Here is an 18,952-nt window from a genome sequence, read left to right as displayed (position 1 = left end):
GAATTGGTTCTGTTTTTTTCCCCTAGTTAAATGCTATCCTATGCTATTCTGATGCAGATACAGTCCACAAATCTCTGATGCCCAGACTCTACAGAAACCTGGAAGAAATTATATACATATATAATAAATAAATAAAATAAATAAATTAACACCAAGTTAATCATACATGTATGGACATGTAACTGGGCTAGTCAAGGTAAGTATTTAAATGTCTAATGAAGTACTGTTGAATTAAAGTGCATCATTTGTGTCTTTAGCAATTAAAAATCAGATTAATATATCACCCTGCAATTAAGCAAACCCTATTAAGCAAGCATGCTATAATGAAGGGTTCCCCAAACTTTTTTGTACCATGGACCGGTTTGATACCGGACAATTTTTTACGTGGCCTGGTGGTGGTGGTGGGGGGGGGGCTTATGGGGGGTTTTGGGGTCATTTCAGCATGGGTCAGCTTGCAGACTTATGCCGAGTTCACACTGCACGATTTTCAAAGTGGTCGGATCACTGTTGTTTTCACACTGCACGATTATCTGGGGGAGCATTCAGTCGCTGCTGTGTTCATATTACAAAATGAATCGGTGATAGGAGGTTTCACACTGCATGAATTCACAATAGGAAGACCTGTCGACAACTCTGTCTGGTCCGCAAACTACATTTCACAATCAAATGCAAGTGAGAAATGATAATGCAAGATCACACGTGAGGTCAGAGTTCTCGCTCAAGACTGGAAATGGAACCCCACAAAAAGTTCTGTGTGGGGAACAAGGATTGTGTTTTCTACATGACTGAACAAATGAATCATTTTGCAATGTGCTGCTGCTGATGCGGCTGGTCAAGCAAATGTTTCTGCTTTATTTATGTTTTATGTAATTGTAAAGCTTATTTATTCTGATATAACTATATTTAAGACATTTTTTCTGATAAAAACCTATACTGTACCTAAACTTAAACTATACCCAAACTCTATTAAACTATAATATTATGCTCCAACCAAAGCCATGTTGGCTGATATTGTGGTCTATAACTCTGTATCTTTCTTTCTCATTGGCTGTAGGTCATCACCGAGGTATTTTTCAGTCAGAACTCCCTTCACACTGCAGGATTTCGAGCGGCCGACAGGTCCAGATATTTAGCAAATATTTCACGGGCATCTGCGATTCTCTCAGATGATAACTTTGGTAATTGACACACACACACACATATATATATGTATATATATATATATATATATATATAGAGAGAGAGAGAGAGAGAGAGAGAGAGAGAGAGAGAGAGATAGAGAGAGAGAGAGATAGATAGATAGATAGATAGATAGATAGATAGATAGATAGATAGATAGATAGATAGATAGATAGATAGATAGATAGATAGATAGATAGATAGATAGATAGATAGATAGATAGATAGATATTTGCAGCTCTGTACCAAATGATCCATTTGGTCCATGGCCCGGTGGTTGGGGACCCTTGCTATAATGGACCAGATGTTTATTAATACACAATGCTACATCTTAGGATTATCATAGAAAGTGTTGTAACACAGCAGTTAGGTTAAACCTTCATAGGATTCATATTCAGAGATTTAGGCCTAATCACAGTATTGCTTTTATATATATATCTTATATGAGTGGTAAATGACCTACTACTGACCATTGATCTTGGGAGTACCAAGGGCTATTTTTCTCAACCTTAGTGTAACTTTTAATACCATATATCACAATATTTTTCTAAAAAGACTAAAAATGAAAGGAACAACTCTTTTCTGGCTCAGTTATCTGATCTTTTTAGTTAAGTATATGTAAATGATGTCTATGCAAAGATAAATACAGTTTGGTGTTTCACAAGAAACTGTTATAGGCTCTCTGCTTCTTTTTTTCTATATATGCTACCTCTGGATTAAGTTATATAATATAATAAATATGGTATTAGGGGTAATTTAGGTATGATATTGTCTTCTACTACAATGGCAATTAGATACAGCTACATGAGATAAACTGCCAAGTTGGATGTTTGTGCAGAGAGAAGTATGAAGAGGTTTGTGTGTGTGTGTGTGTGTGTGTGGTAGTGAATAATATAAGTTAGAGTATATTACCAATTATTATTTAGTTCACAATGATGCCTTAATTTGGTAAAAGTTGATTTCTGCAGATAATATAGGTATTGTGTTAACTGAAAAATGAATGAATGTTCCTTTCTGGAAATTTCTTTCAGAAAAATGTGATGTTTCTGTATTTTGTTTAGAAGTAATGTAATGTCTGTTGAGGGCTAAAATGTGCAACAGTTACACCAGAGTAAGAGCCAGAGTAAGAATATAATATAAGATATTTTTCACTCTAGTATCTCTAGTATTTGTCTTTAAAACAAGTTTCTTTTGTCTTTAGGCAAGCATTATCTTCGCACATAACCACACCTACATGCACACCTATTAAAAGAGATTGAAATAGCTGAAAATATTTTCCCCCTGGCTGCTCACAATAATGTATGGGCAACTTATCCAACAAGCTATGTGACCTGAAGGTTCTTTATCAGTTAGCAAATTAATGGGAGCTAAAGTTAAGCTATCGCAAGTGCTTTATCTCCCCATGTAAATTCTTTTAGTTGGGGTCACCTATTATCGAGTGACTATTGCCATTCCTGGACCTGGAACAAATTCTCCTACAATGCGACCCATTTGTGGTTTGAAGGTCCAAGATGTACTGAACTTTTTTTTACTAATTTTTACTGAGTGCTCCTCTCATCAACTTTATTTATATACATACAATACAAATACAATTCAGGGGTTTCTTTTATTCCCAGATATGTGATATGATTTGTAAGCCTCTCTTATCTGCAAAGGCATGGGCATAGGATACTGTTTCCCATATTTATGATGCAATACAAAGCAACAGCATCATGCTGACTGTTCTAATGGACTGACGAGATTGTCTTATTGTTTTAACTGAGATCTCAATAAGGGGAGTGTGGCACAATGGTCCATGATGGTGTACAGCCTTGGGATTGAAATGAGCTACATAGAATTGCATGTCTCTTCATCTTTTTGGGACCATCAGTTTGGTAACAATATCTTCTATTTTTGAGTGTTTAGACTCTCAGACAGTGTAGTTTGTCATTAATTATTGAAAAGAGGGTAAAGGTAAGCAAACCAATCAGAACATTTTGACAATCAAAAAAAGTATTGAGAGGTACAAGGAGAAAGTGAGGGAATGCAGCAACCAAAGTTGGAGATCTCAACAGAGTTGACCCTCCCTCCAGTTAGGGTTAGTTGGTCGGAATGTGGAATGATTTGGGTTGTGCAATGCTGCTCATATGTGTTCTCAGCACACCAAAGTTCCTCACAGCTCTCAAGTCCCTTTTAACCAGCACTGCAGTTGCAAGGTTGCAGTTTGCTCTGCTCATGGTCACAATCACTAATTCTCAGCTCGATGGTCATGGAGAGAGAAAAAGGAACAATATAAATATACTTGGGCAAACAGATCTCAGGTGTGCCATGCTAGTCATTACCCCTAATTGTTCCCATAACACCAGTGTAGACCCATGCTAAACCGTATTCACATATTAAGAAATTCTTACATTATTCTACAGTTATTATCACTAATGTAACAGTTAAGTGGTGATAATTATGCAATTATTATAATAAAATAAATTGCACAATTATGGCATTATTGGACTATTTATTTATTTATTTATTTATTTTTATTTCTTTCTCCTGTAGTCATATTGACTGCATTATGATTAGTAAGGAGAGATAAAAGTATTACTTTTGCATCAATTATTCATTCATCATCAGTAATTTCTTTATTCTGTTTATTCTGGTTGTGGTGAATTTGAAGCCACACCCTAATTAGGATGCTAGTTCATTACAGGGCACTATGCATACATGCACAGCCTTAACCAAAAAGGGGTAATTTAGAGTAACCAATCCATCTACTGGCATGATAACACAGACATGTTAAGAATGTAAAACTCCACAGAGACAATGCCCTGTATTCAGGATCAAACCAGAGACCCAGGAGCTGTGCCATGGTACACCACCATGTGACCATTTATGGATTATTTTATACTGAATTATTATACTTTATTTCCTATTTATTATTTAATTTTTGTTATATTATTTTATTCCTTGAAAAACAGGTCACTCTCCCCGTTACCATTAGTTTCTTGAAATTACCTACAATTATTAAACAGAAAAACATTGTGGTTCTCACCTGTTGAAATCTTTATGCTCTGTTGTTTGTAGCCGACATACTGTATAATTAATCTGTAGGTTAAAGAATGTTTTAAAAAATAAAAGCATGTTTTAGACAGGCTTATATGTTTGGAAGCATAATGAATCTCTGCAACCTGTTATTGGACCATGAATCAGGTCTCAACATGTCTACAGAGGACCACAAACAATGTTATCTGTGTTGTCTGAGTGAGTGGTATGTTACAGTGTTGAAAACTATTCTACCTGGCTTTAAAAGCAACTGGTGTCAGAATAGACCGTTCTGAGACACTGCTTAAGACCATCAATTTCTTTGTGAAATTCAACCCTGTGAACATTCATGAAACAATTCCTTAGTCCAGTTAGTTATATAAGAGCTAAGTGTCAGTTCTTATGCTAGATTAATATTAGATTAATGGTTATTGTAATGTTTGTTATGCATTCTGAAACAAATTTATTTTACAATGCTATCATTCTTAAATGTATGGTCTGTTATATTATATACTAGATTATACATAGACATGTTATATCTCTAACCAGTTGCTACAGCACAAATATTGAATCTTTCCTTATTTTCAACCAGTGTTTAATTCCTCATTCTTTTTGCATTACATAGTATAATAATACCAAAAAATAGGGCATCATTTTCAGGTCACTGGTAATGCATTAGATTGTGAGGTTTCATCAATGGCATAATAAGGATGATGTGAGGTAAACATCAAAGGTAGATATGCAGCTGTATTTGTCTGTTCTATTTTGTCCATAATGCCCTATTAAATTCATGCCATGTTTCATCTCAGTACCAGAAATGGAAAAGAGAAAGCCTTTTGTTCAAACCAAGAAAAAACACAAAACTTACAGTTCTGCTCTCTGTCCTTCATACTTTAATTGGACATGTGTGCTTAGTTTCAATCTACTTTTAGTTTATCCTGCAGATACATTTTGTTGAAAAGAGATAAAAGATATAATCCACCTTCTTTGCATTCATTAAAGTCAGCGCTGTATTTAACATACACCTTCGCAATCACTGTTTATTGTGTGTTATGGATATGTCAGGGAAGCAATTTTTTTTTTTTTACACATTGTGTAATCACCTGACATTACTGTCACTGAAAAGCTGCAGGGAATCTACTCTCTGGGAAGAAAAAAATTTGCCTTTTATCATTCTGTGTATTTATCTTACACAAATTGGTGGTGCTGATGCACTTGGTTCCACAAAAATTAAAACCAGTCTACCATAATATTTGTCAACAGCCAAAAATCTGATGTGGAAACACCTTTTCAGAGTTTAAAGCCATGCTAACACATGAATGTCAGCTTCCCCAATGAGCAAAATACAGGTGCATGTCAAAATCTTACAATATCATGGAAATGTTCTCAAAAAATAAGAATATTTAATTTCCACTTCAAGCAAATCACTTTTTATGCAGTTTAACTACCACAAATGCCATAAAGATCGTAAGCCACAGAAGATCATTGCTGAAAGGGCTGGCTGTTCACAGAGTGCTATCAAAGCATATTCATGGAAAGTTGACTAGAAGGGCAAAGTGTGGTAGGAAAAGGTGCAAAAGCAACAGGGATGATGGTAGCCTGAGAAGATTATTGAGCAAAGAAGATTTAAGGATGTGGGGGAGCTTCACAAGTAGCGGACTGAGACTGGAGCATGGAGAACCACCACACACAGACCTGTCCTGGATATGGGCTACAAGTGTCACATAACTAGTGTCAATCCACTCCTGAACTAGAGACAACATCAGAAGCATCTTCCCTGGGCCAAGGAGAAGAAGAACTGGAGCATTGCTCAGTGCTTCAAAGTCCTCTTTTCAGATGAAAGTAAATTTTGCATTTCATTTGAAAATTAAGGTCCCAGAGTCTGGAGAATGAGAGGAGAGGCCCAGAATCCAAGCTGCTTGAAGTCCAGTTTGAAATGTCCACAGTCAGTGATGATTTGGGGTGCCATGCCATCTGCTGGTGGTGGTCCACTGTGTTTTATTAAGTCCAAAGTCAATGTAGCCATCTACCAAATGATTTTAGAGCATTTCATGCTTCCATCTGCTGTCAAGCTTTATGGAGATGCTGATTTCCTTTTCCAGCAGGACTTGGCCCCTGTGCACAGTGCCAGTATTACTTGGAACTGGTTTGCTGTCCTTGATATTACTGTGCTTGACAGGCCGGGTAGCTCACCTGACCTGAACCCTATAGAGAATCTATAGGGTATTGTCAAGAAGAATATGAGAGACACCAGATCACACAATACAGATGAGCTGAAGGCAGCTATCAAAGCAACCTGGGCTTCCATTACACCTCAGCAGTACTACAGGCTGATCGCCTCTATGCCACATTGCATTGACACAGTAATTTGTGCAAAAGGAGCCCCAACCAAATATTAAGTGCATAAATGAGTATACTTTACTCAGAAGTTTGACTTTTCTGTATTAGAATAATTTCTTTGATTATCTTATGAAATATTCTAATATTTTGAGTTACTGGATTTATGATTTTCATGAGTTATGAGCCATAACAATCTAAATTAAAAGAAAAAAAGTTTTGAAATATTTCAGTTCATGTGTAATAAATCTAAAATATATTAAAGTGAGCGGCACCTGTAATCTATTGCTCCAGGATTTTTAATTTTTTTTAATTTTTTTTTTTTTTTTTTTTAATTTTTTTGTGATTGCCAATGCAACTTGTTTTTTGCAAGGCTAGGGTTAAAGATTTTTTTTTTTTTTTTGGAAGACTACTTGAACTGGTGAAATTGCAAGCATTCTTTGAGCTCCTACCATTGACACACATATGTAATGACTTGACAGATTGCAAGCTTCTCTGAATATCATAGAGTTTGCTTGATTTTGCGTTTATTTCTGTGATCACAAAATCATGAAATCCTGGATATTCTGATTTACATCATATGACTGAGAGAACACTGTTTGGCTTTAACCTGACCCAAACAATTTCTACCATATTGCTGCAGAAACAAAAAGAAATGAACTGTCATATACTGAGCTGCTGCTTCACGTAACTTACTCAGATCACACTACAATACGGGATTTGTCATTAAATATTTTGAATAAACATAAAACTTGTACCTTCATTGTGTATGTTTTTTTGAATAATCTAATGTGAGTTATAATCCTCTCGAGATGTGATAGATCAGTGGTTATGGTGTTGCACTACAGTTCAGTAGGTTGTAAGTTCAAATCTCAGCAAGGTGCTTAATGCTCAGTTGTATAAAAATGTAAGTTACTCTAAATTAGGGCACCTGCCAAATGTAATCTTCCTGGCTTATAACATGTCATTCTTTCCTTTAAAATGACTTTGAGACAACATAGAACTAAGATCAAAACGACTGATGAATTTTATTCATATTAATTTTATTGAAAATAAACACACATCAATATATACAGCTCTGGAAAAAAATAAGAGCCCACTGCCCAATCTCCAGATTTGAACCCTATTGAAAACCTCTGGAATGTCATCAAGAGGAAGATGGATGATCACAAACCATCAAGCAAAGCTGAGCTGTTTGCTTTTTTGCAAAAAGAGTGGTATAAAGTTCACAACAGCAATGTGAAAAACTGGTGGAGAGCATGGAGCCAAAACACATGCAAATTGGGGTTATTCCACCAAATACTGATTTCTTAATGTTATTTAGCCAAAGCATTAACACAATTTGTTTACAAATGATTTGCATTTTGTTTTATTTGAGTTATTAAAGCTCTGCAAATACTGCATGATCTTGGGTTATTTTGATGTGTTGCCATTTCACGTAAACATGTAAATAATTTCAGAGAGTACTCTGTCAGGGGAGAAATCACTGGGTGTAATGCAGTTACTTTGCTCCATTCTCTTGATTCTGCCACCTAACTGATATAATCGTTACTACATGCATGTTAGCAGTACTGAGTGTTTGTTTCTTCTTTTCATCCACATGATGGTGCTAACACAATATCCTGCAAATCTGCTGCTCCCAGTGTGGAATGCAAGAAAGGAAAACAGACTATCACTACCTTCTTCCTTGGTTTACAAAGGAACTATACAAAGATATTTACAAAATAAAGTCCATTTCAGGTGTTTCGCTCTATTTGATATTTAATATCTCAATTTGATATCATTCATTCAGCTTTAGCCTATTTATACATACTCTCCTCTCTGCTAAAGAGAAGTATTACAGAGTCATATGGAGCATAATAGAGGATGGATTCAATTATCCAGACATCACTATGTTAGGTGGCCAATTTCTCATGAGTTTTGCATTTCTGCCCTTGGGGCATGCCTATTGTTCTGGTTGGTGCCCCTTCAATGGCCAGACCCATTATGGGACATAGTTCTGTGGTTTCAGGTTCAAGTACCCTGTCTCAGTGGTGTCACTTTATCTATAACTGGACTATTTCACCTTGGAGAACTAAGACGAAACTAACAGTGTGTTAAACAGGTTATGCCGGGTTGACTAAATGGGGTTTCTGTAATAACAGTACATATGAAACTAACTAGATATTTAGTGTATGTAAAGTTTCTGATATTTTGGTGCCTTTGAGGCAAATTTTTCAGTATGACAACTAACAAATATTCATGATTGATGTATGTAGGGTTTTTTTTTTTTTGCACAATTTAGCATTGTGTCTTTTCAGATTCGAGAAGTTTAAATATTAAATGACAAATTTTGCTTGCTTTTGTGATTACAAATGTCCGTGTATGATGTTCACTAACTGTGCATCAGTTGGTCCTTTCCAGTGCAGTTAATTTCATTCATTTATTTATACATTTAAGAGAAATTTAAAGAAAAAATTTTTTTTTTCTTTTTTCTTGTCATTAAACTTATTATTTGTTTTTGGAACTGTTGTCATTGTTTTTAACTCAGTTATGTGATTGAGAATGGATGAACAATTGTTTTCTATAAATAATAAGATGTTTTGCAGTTTGTCCTAGTGTTCCAGTACCTGCATTTAGGCATTTTCCAAAAACTACAACTAGCATGCAAGCTGTGGAATAACCTGATTGGCTAGCCGCAGAGCATTCTAGCCAATCAGAATCCAGGAAGAGGACTCTAGGACAAATGTCCTGCCACACCTGAGCAACCAAAGTCATATAAACAGCACCTGATCCAAGAGGGTCTAAATCAAACACAGATTGTGTTCACTATTAGGAAAGCCTCACTGTAAGTATAATACTTCATTCAGTTTTCCTTTTTTTCCCATTTGAAGCCACTTTCATAGATATCAACTTGCAATGTAAAGTTCATTTATGCTAATTTTTATGTAAATGCAAATGTTTTTATTTTTATCAAGGCAGTACTGCAGAATGCAAGCTATGGAGTAACTTGAATGATGTATAGTGTTAAAGATTTTTACTGCACTATAGATTTGATCTGTCTTGTGAGCTAACTGTGCTACATTCACTTTTTTTTACAGTTACCTGACATACTGTGATACAGCCATCGTCTTTTGTCCATCACTGCCATCATGACCTCCAGTATCTCAGTGCACACATACTCTGGACCCCGCCTGTCTTCTTTCTCAAGCTCCTCTGCACGAGACAGAGGCATTCAAAGCCACTCTAAAGCCCCTCTGCTCTCTTCAGCAAGTACATTCTCACTCTCCCGTTCCATGTCTGTGGGCAATGGCCTCAATAACCTGAGCAACCTCTCTCTGAATGGAACCAGTGAGAAAGAAACGATGCAGGGTCTCAATGATCGACTGGCCAGCTATCTCAGCAAAGTGCGCTCACTGGAGAAGTCCAACGCTGACCTGGAGCTGAAAATCAAGCAGTTCATGCTGGAGAAGATGCCTAAAGGTCATAACATAGAAGGCATGATGGCACAGGCACATGCTATTGGGCAGGAGGTTTGGCCAGGTTTTATTTTACTCAAATTCATGTTGCATCTTTAAAGACACATACAGTTCTGGTGGAGATCTATTAGTGTTTAGATTATGATTGTGATTTGCTTCTTTGCTGTTTAGGTAAGGAAAAAGACACTAGAGAATGCTCGCATTATGTTGGAAATTGATAACGCCAAACTGGCTGCAGATGATTTCCGGATCAAGTGAGTGCTGCATAACTTGATCATAGAGACAGTCTCATAAATGTTGAAGAGTGTGTGTGTGCAATATGTGTACTTCTGTATTTCCATTCATGTAGATGGGAGACAGAGGTTGCTCTTTGTCAGTCAGTGGAGAGGGACTGTGTTGCTCTGCGCAGGGCAAAACAAGAGCATGACCAGATCATTACAACTCTCAGAGGAGACCTGGATAGTCTAAAAGAGGAGTTGTTCTTCCTGAAGAAGAACCACGAAGAGGTAATAATTCATAATATTGAACTGGATTGATGCTTTAAGTAAAACATGTAAAAATTAAAATAAACAGTCAGCATAAAAGTCCATACATGCCTACAGTATAAAACAAGTATACATGCCTACAGTGTGAAATAAACATTTCAGTCTATTATACAGTCTATTATTATTTTTTGCTCATTCTTAGATTTGATCATTGTTATACTATTGCGAGTGGTTTGTGTGTAATGAATTTGCATATAACAGCTCCAGTGCTGTTGATGTCTACTGTAAATGGGAACACCCAATGTAACCATTGCTTCTGAAGTGACAAATACACACCCACATACCCACACACACACGCACGCAAACACACACAAACACACACATACACAGTGAGATGAAACTCTGGACCTAAAGGGTGAGTGTGTTTAGATAGGTAGGTGTGGTATCCGCTCAGCTGCACACTTCATCCCTATTACAAACACATCATATCATATTGACACAATTCACACACTTTTACTTTTAATTTTACATAATTTAATTTCCTAAAATTGACTTAAATTAATTAGTTAATTAATTAACCTATCTATTTAATTTTCATAACTATCAAATGCACAACAGGATACTCACTTATTGCATTATGGAATTATGCAGTGATATTAACCAAATCAAATCCATTTATTTTACATTCTAACAGTATTCCTGATGATTTTTTTTTAATCTTGTCATTTTCATAATAAGCTTAGCTTCTTTCACAAAGCTATTTACCTTTGTCTTAGTAACAAATTGTAACCTATGATCTTTGATTAAAATATATTTAAGCATATCTACATTATCTACCTATTCTCTGTTTATGTTCTCACAGATGTTAAATAGTACATAGTAGTGTTGCAGGTCCTAGAAGTTAAAAACCACAATATTTACTAAGTACTATTGTTCCTAATCTTTAGCTTTGCACATTGATCCTGTGTGTTACAGTTGTAATACTAACCTGTGTACAGTCCATGTTTTGTCTTGTATTTTGCACATTTTGTCCTAGAAGCATATAATCTTACTGTACTATATTTGTGAGAATGATAAGGATGATAATACAGTTGGAGTTTACCAGTAAAGTACACTGTAAAGAAGTAAAGCCAGTAAAATCCTCTTGAATTTCTTCACTTTTTTTAGGATATGAACACACTGAAGGCCCGTTTGGCCAAAGAGCAGGTGAATGTAGAGGTGGATGCAGCACAGGGGCCAGATTTAGGAGCTGTCATGGATGAACTGAGGGCCCAGTATGAGGGCATCGCTCGCAAAAACAAGGAGGATGCTGAAATGTGGTACCTAAAGAAGGTTAGTAGGAAAGAATAAACCTTATGTTGGTCATCTAAACCTAAATGTGACAGAAACTTTCCTGCTGTTAAATAGCCACAGTATTGTTTGTGTTTCAGCTGGAGACAGTGCAGTCAGAGGTGAAGCAGAATAATGAAGCTCTACGATATGCTCAGAACGAGCTCAGTGAGAGACGTCGCTTCCTGCAGGGGCTTGAGGTGGAGCTGGACAGCCTGCGTAAACAGGTAATTACCTTTCTTGTGCAAAGGAACTAGTGATACAAAAAGCTAGGTCTATAAAATGTTGCAGCCCCAGGCTTTTGACACAAAATATTGTTGTATTATATTATATGTAATATAATATTATAACTGTTATTTGAGGGGGTTTTTTTTCAGTGGTATCAATCTATCAAACAGTATGTCAAGACCATGTCTACACTTTATTTAGCTGTTCAGGAAGTAAGAGACTACTGCATCTGCTGTTTGCCCTGATGTGTACACAGTGTGTAATTAACTGTGTTTACCACAGCATGATGTATTACTAAACAAAGAATGAGATGTTACAGGTACTGACAGCTCATCTGATAAAAAAGACTGATGTGTGTTAGTGTATATTTATTTGTACATTCTTACACCATTTTCCAGGTTAGTGTTCTGGAGGGGAACCTTGGAGAGACAACTCATAAATACACCACTGAGATGGAGCACATACAGGGAACACTGACGCAGCTGGAGGAGGAACTCTCACAACTACGTTTGGACATGCAGCGCATCAAAACCGAATACGATCAGCTACTGCGGGTCAAACAGAACCTGGAGCTAGAGATCGCCACCTACAGGAGACTGCTGGAGGGAGAGGAGGTGTAAGTACAGAAAAGGCAAAAAATATTAGATGAATCACTTGAGGACAAATGTCAGGAGATGTTGTCAGCTGAAAAGAAATCATATTTGTTTTTGTGTGTATGTGTGTTTTAGGGTAAAAGAGGTTCCAGCACCTAAAAGTAAGTCATCAAGCACTGGCATTTCTTAGAACATTGCAAAGAATTGAAATCAAATTAGTTTTGTTCAGGTATGTTCTAATGCCAGAGTACATAAATAATAAGACCTTTTCTGTTCTTTTGAAGAAGAGCCTGAAGTAAAGACACGCAAGATTGTAAAGGTAGTCACGCAGACTATGGTCAATGGTAAAGTGGTGGAAGAATCAAGCGAGGTGGAGCAGTTCGAAGAGCGCGACAAGTGAATCATTACTCCACAAGTGAATCCATTGTAATAGTGAGTCTTTCCCCAAACACAGCTGCATGGCAATAACTACTGCAATGAAACCGCAAATTTTGCATATTAATCACTCCTAGCCAGTCTTTCTGAAGATGATTTTAATGTTTGGATTGCTAACACTATCTAAGGACTTCTAAACACATGCGCTGAAGTGTGAAGTATAACAGTGGATATTGAAGATACTGTGGTTAACTGTAGTCCAGGTGATATCTAAGTAGTAAATTAAATAAAAATAAACTAATAAATACATACGTTTTCCAAACCTGGAATTGTTGTGGTTTATCATTTCAAAAATGAACTTTCTTAAACAGTGATATTTTTGCCTTGTCTGAAAAAATATAACCCATGACATTAGATATACGGTGGCTTAGTGGTTAGCACATTCGCTTCACACGTCCTGGGTTCTAGTCTCGCTCCCTCTCACTGTGTGTGTGGAGTTTGTATGTTCTCCCCGTGCTTGGTGGGTTTTCTCTGGGTGCTCTGGTTTCCTCCCACAGTCCAAAAACATGCAATCTAGGCTGATTGCAGTCTCTAAATTGCCCGTAGTGTGTGATTGCATGAGTGAATGAGAGTGTGTGTGTGCCCTGCAATGGGTTGGCACTCCATCCAGGGTGTATCCTGCCTTGATGGCCGATGACTCCTGAGAGGCACAGGCTCCCCGTGACCCGAGTATAGATCGGATAAGCGGTACAGACAATGAAATGAAATGAAAAACATTAGATATATTAAATAATAATCAGTTATGTGGTCAAAAGTATGGGAGCACATGATTGCCTGGATTGTCTCTGTTGCATTACAACTCCCCTTCACTGGAACTAAGGAGCCTGAACCTGTTCCAGCATGTTAGTGTCCCTGTGCACAAAGCACTAGTGACATGAATACATGGTTTGCCAAGGTTGTAATGGAAGAAATCAAGTGTCTTTTGGGATGAACTGAAATGAGACTTCAACCCTCCTCACCCTACATCAAAGCCTGACCTTGCTAATTCTCAAGCCACATACCCAAATCTAGAAGAAAGACTCTCAGAAAAGTGGATGCAGTTATAGCAGCAAAGGGAAGGCCAACTATGGAATAGGATGATCAACAAGCACATATTACTGATATTACATATCAGGTGTCCACATACTTTTAGTATACTTGTTATCTTTTTACAGATTCAATACAAAATACATTGGGTCAATCAAACATAGCAGAAAGGCACTGGATTAGGTTTTCAGGATAAAACAATTAGGTGATCTGTGCTGTGTGGTTTTAAATTACACTACTGTGTTGTGTTAGATTGAAAAACAGGCACAGAAACCAGTCTGGTCAGAGATGACAATGCATAGAAGCCCAGCAGAGATAACAAACCCCAGCAGCTCTGTGGGACCTTAAGGGCAGAAACACCCTCACCATAAACACAGAGCGGTTTCAAATGTCCTTTCTTTGTTATGGTCTGTGTGAAATACTCTCTATGCCCTGCTCCTGACAAGGTTGTACTGTTTTTAAGCTTTTTTACCTTAATAAACAATAGTAATGTTTCTAATTTAGGCTTCTTCTGCCAGCTCTGTTTTTTAATACCTAACCCTAAAGAGGAAGTAAAATAGGACAAAGATGTTAATAGCATGAACATTTCTATGTGTTTTTGGATCACTGTTTTATGATTAAGATCATGTAGCACACAGGGGCCAATATTGACTAATTGTTTGTTAACAAAAAGATCCGCTCTTTAAATCCTACTCACATCCAGAAAGAGCTCTCTGTCTCTTTCTCTCTCTCTCTACCTCAGCAAATGAATCGGCATATAAATGCTTCAAATACACAGCAAGTGGTTACAAAATATAGAGATATGTTATCTTTTTATGTTATCATAATGCTGAGATGGTTTGTCAGTTCTTTAGAGATGAATGGAATTGTATGATTGGATATTCACTTATTCATCCTAAAATAGATTTGAAAATTAAACAAAAACAAAAAATAAATAACACACAGAAAAATACATTCCTGTAATCTGAATGTAGTCTAATCCGACAATCACGTGGCAGCAGCAGAATACTTAAAATCATGCAGATACAGGTCAAAAGCTCAGTTACAGTTAAAGTGTGATCTCTTGATGGTGCGACTTGGATTGTGGCATGGTTGTTTCACAAGTGTCTACACAGAATGGTGTGGAGAAAGAAAAACATGCCACAATATATTTCACACAGTGACAGTTCTGTAGTTCTGTAAACCTTGTTGATAAGAGAGGAAGGAGAAAAAATTACTTTGAGCTGCCAGGAATTCAGTCTTTATAATAGTGAAAAGTATCTCTGCATGTACAGAACATAAAACCTTGATGTAGATGATCTACAACAGCAGAGGATTTCATCAGGCTCAACTCCTGTCAACCAAGAACAGGAATCGGAGGCTATCATGGCCAAAGACTCACAGAAAAAAAATCACCTGGTCGTTTTCCAGTCTTCAACTTCAAGTGGTTCACAAACATTGTTGCATAAGTTTATGCAGTGCTAAATGAAGGAATATAATCAATGAATGAATATTATCAGACAGTGAACAGTAACTGAGAAAATATGTCAAAATGGAAGTTAATTAGAAGTAATAAAAAGCCTACTTTTGAGAGTGCCTCGTATTTTAAAATGAAAAACAAATTCAGTAGCTGAAATAATGCATTTCTGTTGAAGTGTCACAGTTGGGTTTGGAGGCTTGACAAATTCACTTGTTGGACTTCGTGCCCTGAAGCAGTTTCTCTGTCAGTCAATCCTAGTCTAAAGGAAACAGTTGGAGAAACCTGCATTGTTAGCTGCACTGAATGTTATGTTAGATTTTCACAGTGTTAAAATCGTGCTGATACACAGCACTACACTGCAAAATTCTCAAGTTCAGCCCCAGGCAAAAAAAACGGCCTACATTATTCATTCATTTATTTACATGTGCTTATTTATTTTATTTTATTTATTATTGTCATTCATTCCGTGCAGAGAAATAAGTGAAGCTGGAAGTATTTAGTAACTTAATAACTTAATAAATAGATTGATATCACTTCAGTCATTATAATGTAGGGTGGTTTAGAGCACAAGTGGGACATTTCACCAATGGAGAACCATTTAGGCATCAAAGGTCTTCAAAAATGGGTTTGTCACTTTAGAATTTCCTATTATGTGACCAAAGAAAGGTGATAATAAACCTTTATTTTCCCAAACTGGACTTTCCCAGCTCACACTGCAAAGGTTTTATTTATTTGTGCCATGCTTGGTGCCATCTTCTTACTAGTATTAAGAGAACCCAGTGAGTTTCATGTAAAACCTTGTTTTAATTTTAATTGATTATTACTGAGAGAGAAAAAAAAAGGAAAATACATTTACACAAATTCACATAGCAATTTTTTTTTACAATTACATGATTACTGTTTTATGTATGAATATAAATTTGAAGTATCAGTATTAAAAGTATTTAAATTTAACTATATTTCTGAAATTAAAATTCTGGTGCGCAGAAAAGCATCTTAGTGTAAACCCTAGATGTCAACATGGTATAGAGTTTATGTTTTCGAGCCAACATTCTTAACATGATGAGAAGAAATTTAACCATACTTTTGAGATTAATTGATCTCTGTATGTTTTCCCCCTGATTGAGCCATTGCATATTCTATTCCTGAACAGATCTGGTCTTAGTTGCTTAGACCCCTAAATATAATAACTGTTATTGTGCATTGTCATTTCCACTTCTGAGACAAAATTTAAAAAGTCACCGACCTTCTGTCTGTGCTTCATGAAAACCTGGACCTCATGTTGAGAGCCACTGCACTTCATCATCAAAACATGGCATTAAATTTACAGTGCATGAGCACATTCCACTTTTTGTATTAAGCAGAATCTCTCTCTCTCTCTCTCTCTCTCTCTCTCTCTCTCTCTGTATCTCAACTTTTAATGCCCAGACACCTTTAACACACAATTACACACAGTGTAATGGCTATCCCCATCTTTACACATGAAGTTTACATTCAGTGTCTCATTATGTTAAGAAACTTAAAACCTCTCTGCAAAAGGGCAGGACATGCTTCACTGCAAAGATCTTAAAGCTGAGAAATGAAAACAATTTTACTGCATTGGCTTTCCTAAAGCAGGCCAGCTCCTTCATTATCACTTCATTATTAATAAATGGAAGCACTGCAAAACCTTGCCATGTGTGGGTGGGAAGGGGGACTTGGGACACAGGAGGCTTTTGACACAGCTTCATGCTCACGTTCATATTTCACCACACTTTTCAGCACCCTTTCAAAAACTCAACACCACCACATGGGGCCATCACTAACTCCCAGCTTTCTCCCCATTCAAATTCAAAGTTCAAGTTCATGCTCTGTCTGCATTTGTCTGTGTGTGTATGTCACAGGCTTTCCCAGCTATGATGCTCTCAGGACAGCTGGTGGTAACCACTGGTGCAAAATGATTTAATTCCAAATCATTTGTACAGTTTATAAAGAGTGTGTGAGATAAAAGTTGTGCCCTGCTTAATCAGGATCACTATAACTGAGATAACTGTGAAAATAATCATGGGACTCCACAATTTTTATGTACAGCATAAACTAGAGTTCCTCCCATACCACATGTGTTTGGGTAAACAATAGGGGTGGCTGTGTACAGCCACACCTTGAGCAGTCTCAATGTAGTGCTCTCTGTGTTGCATGCAAAGGGGTAGAGGCAAAACACATTGGAGGATTCCCTCTGCCCCCTGACAACCTGTGCTCTCTGGAACAGTGAGAAGTGGGCTTCACAGGGGACTGGGGTAAAGTGGGCCAAAATCTTTTAGATTTTTTCTGCTCTCAGCTCCTACCTCTCAGGAACCACCCCTTTATTGAGCTTGATGTGATATACAGTATTTAAAGTTCATTGCTTCAATCTGTTTACCTAATCTCCTAGTCAATTTCTCCAACTGGCTGCAAAGACTAGAAGAATCATTTTAAATAGGAAGTATCTAATCTAGTATTGTTCTTCTTGTTTTGTTACCACTCCTCAACTATACTTACAAAATGAAACTTACTCTTGACAAAAGTCAAGAGTGGCACGAGACATGTGCCTCAAACCTTGACCGTCTTATCCACAAAGCAGAGGTCATATTTCCAGTTACCTTATCTACCCTCCTCAGTCATGAACAGTGGTGGTAGGTGATCTCTGGAATGGCCAGTCTGCTGTAAGGAAAGCTGATTTCATCTCAGCTTCCCACTACACTTTTGGTTTTCTGGCACCAAGTGAGACCTGGATATCTCCACTGCTACACTGGCTGCTCTAGCCTCTGCTTATACTTTCTCTCACATGCTACAAGAAACAGGCAAGGGTGGTGGTACAGGTCTACTGTTATCAGGAAGATGGTGTTTCACACCCCTCCCTAATTCTCTCTTCTTCTAAATTCCAGGCAGTTACAGTTATCCCTCTAATCAACCTTCTCATCCTCAGTCTTTTACCTACAGACAGCACTCCTCTGACAGTCCTAGGTGATCTCAACCTCCCCTCCAACAAGCTCCAGTGCTCTTGCATTCTGCCTCTTCTATATACTTCTCCTTGCCAGCTGCCCTCCAATGCACAAGAGAGGAAATGCTCTAGATCTCCCCTTCCATGAATATCCAAGTGCACACATATCATTTTCACCAATCATTTCCATGATTTCCATAAACATGTTTATAGTTATGGTTATAGAAATCAAGTAAACAATACTGACTGTATTTGGGAAGTACAAAAATCTGATATGCTGATAGGTATTTCATACATACATACATACATACATTCAGTCATGTGTCTTCCACTTTTTCCTGGTCAGCGTTGTGGTAGCTCCAGAGCCATGCCCAGTAACAATGGGTTAAAGGTAAAACAATTCAATCCTGATGGAGGCAATTTAAGACAGCCAGCTTATTTGCATGTTT

The 18,952-nt window shown here is 37.1% G+C and overlaps 1 protein-coding gene across 2 annotated transcripts; it reads left to right on the top strand.

Annotated features, from left to right (window-relative positions):
* The first annotated feature begins 9,233 nt into the window (after nt 1-9,233).
* Nucleotides 9,234-13,300, top strand: krt1-c5 (keratin, type 1, gene c5). 2 transcript variants are annotated; one of them, XM_058374502.1, is made up of 9 exons: nt 9,234-9,358; nt 9,612-10,043; nt 10,161-10,243; nt 10,339-10,495; nt 11,642-11,806; nt 11,905-12,030; nt 12,430-12,647; nt 12,760-12,785; nt 12,912-13,300. In XM_058374502.1, the coding sequence occupies exons 2-9, from the start codon at nt 9,663-9,665 to the stop codon at nt 13,022-13,024; spliced, it is 1,269 nt and encodes a 422-aa protein (XP_058230485.1). In that variant the 5' UTR covers nt 9,234-9,358; nt 9,612-9,662; the 3' UTR covers nt 13,025-13,300. The 2 variants fall into 2 exon arrangements, with proteins under 2 accessions (XP_058230485.1, XP_058230484.1); XM_058374501.1 differs by having other exon boundaries at nt 12,909-13,298.
* The last annotated feature ends 5,652 nt before the right edge of the window (nt 13,301-18,952 follow it).

This window comes from Hemibagrus wyckioides, linkage group LG22, assembly GCF_019097595.1.
Source record: "Hemibagrus wyckioides isolate EC202008001 linkage group LG22, SWU_Hwy_1.0, whole genome shotgun sequence".
Taxonomy (NCBI): domain Eukaryota; kingdom Metazoa; phylum Chordata; class Actinopteri; order Siluriformes; family Bagridae; genus Hemibagrus; species Hemibagrus wyckioides.
This window is presented reverse-complemented; position numbering and strand designations above follow the sequence as displayed.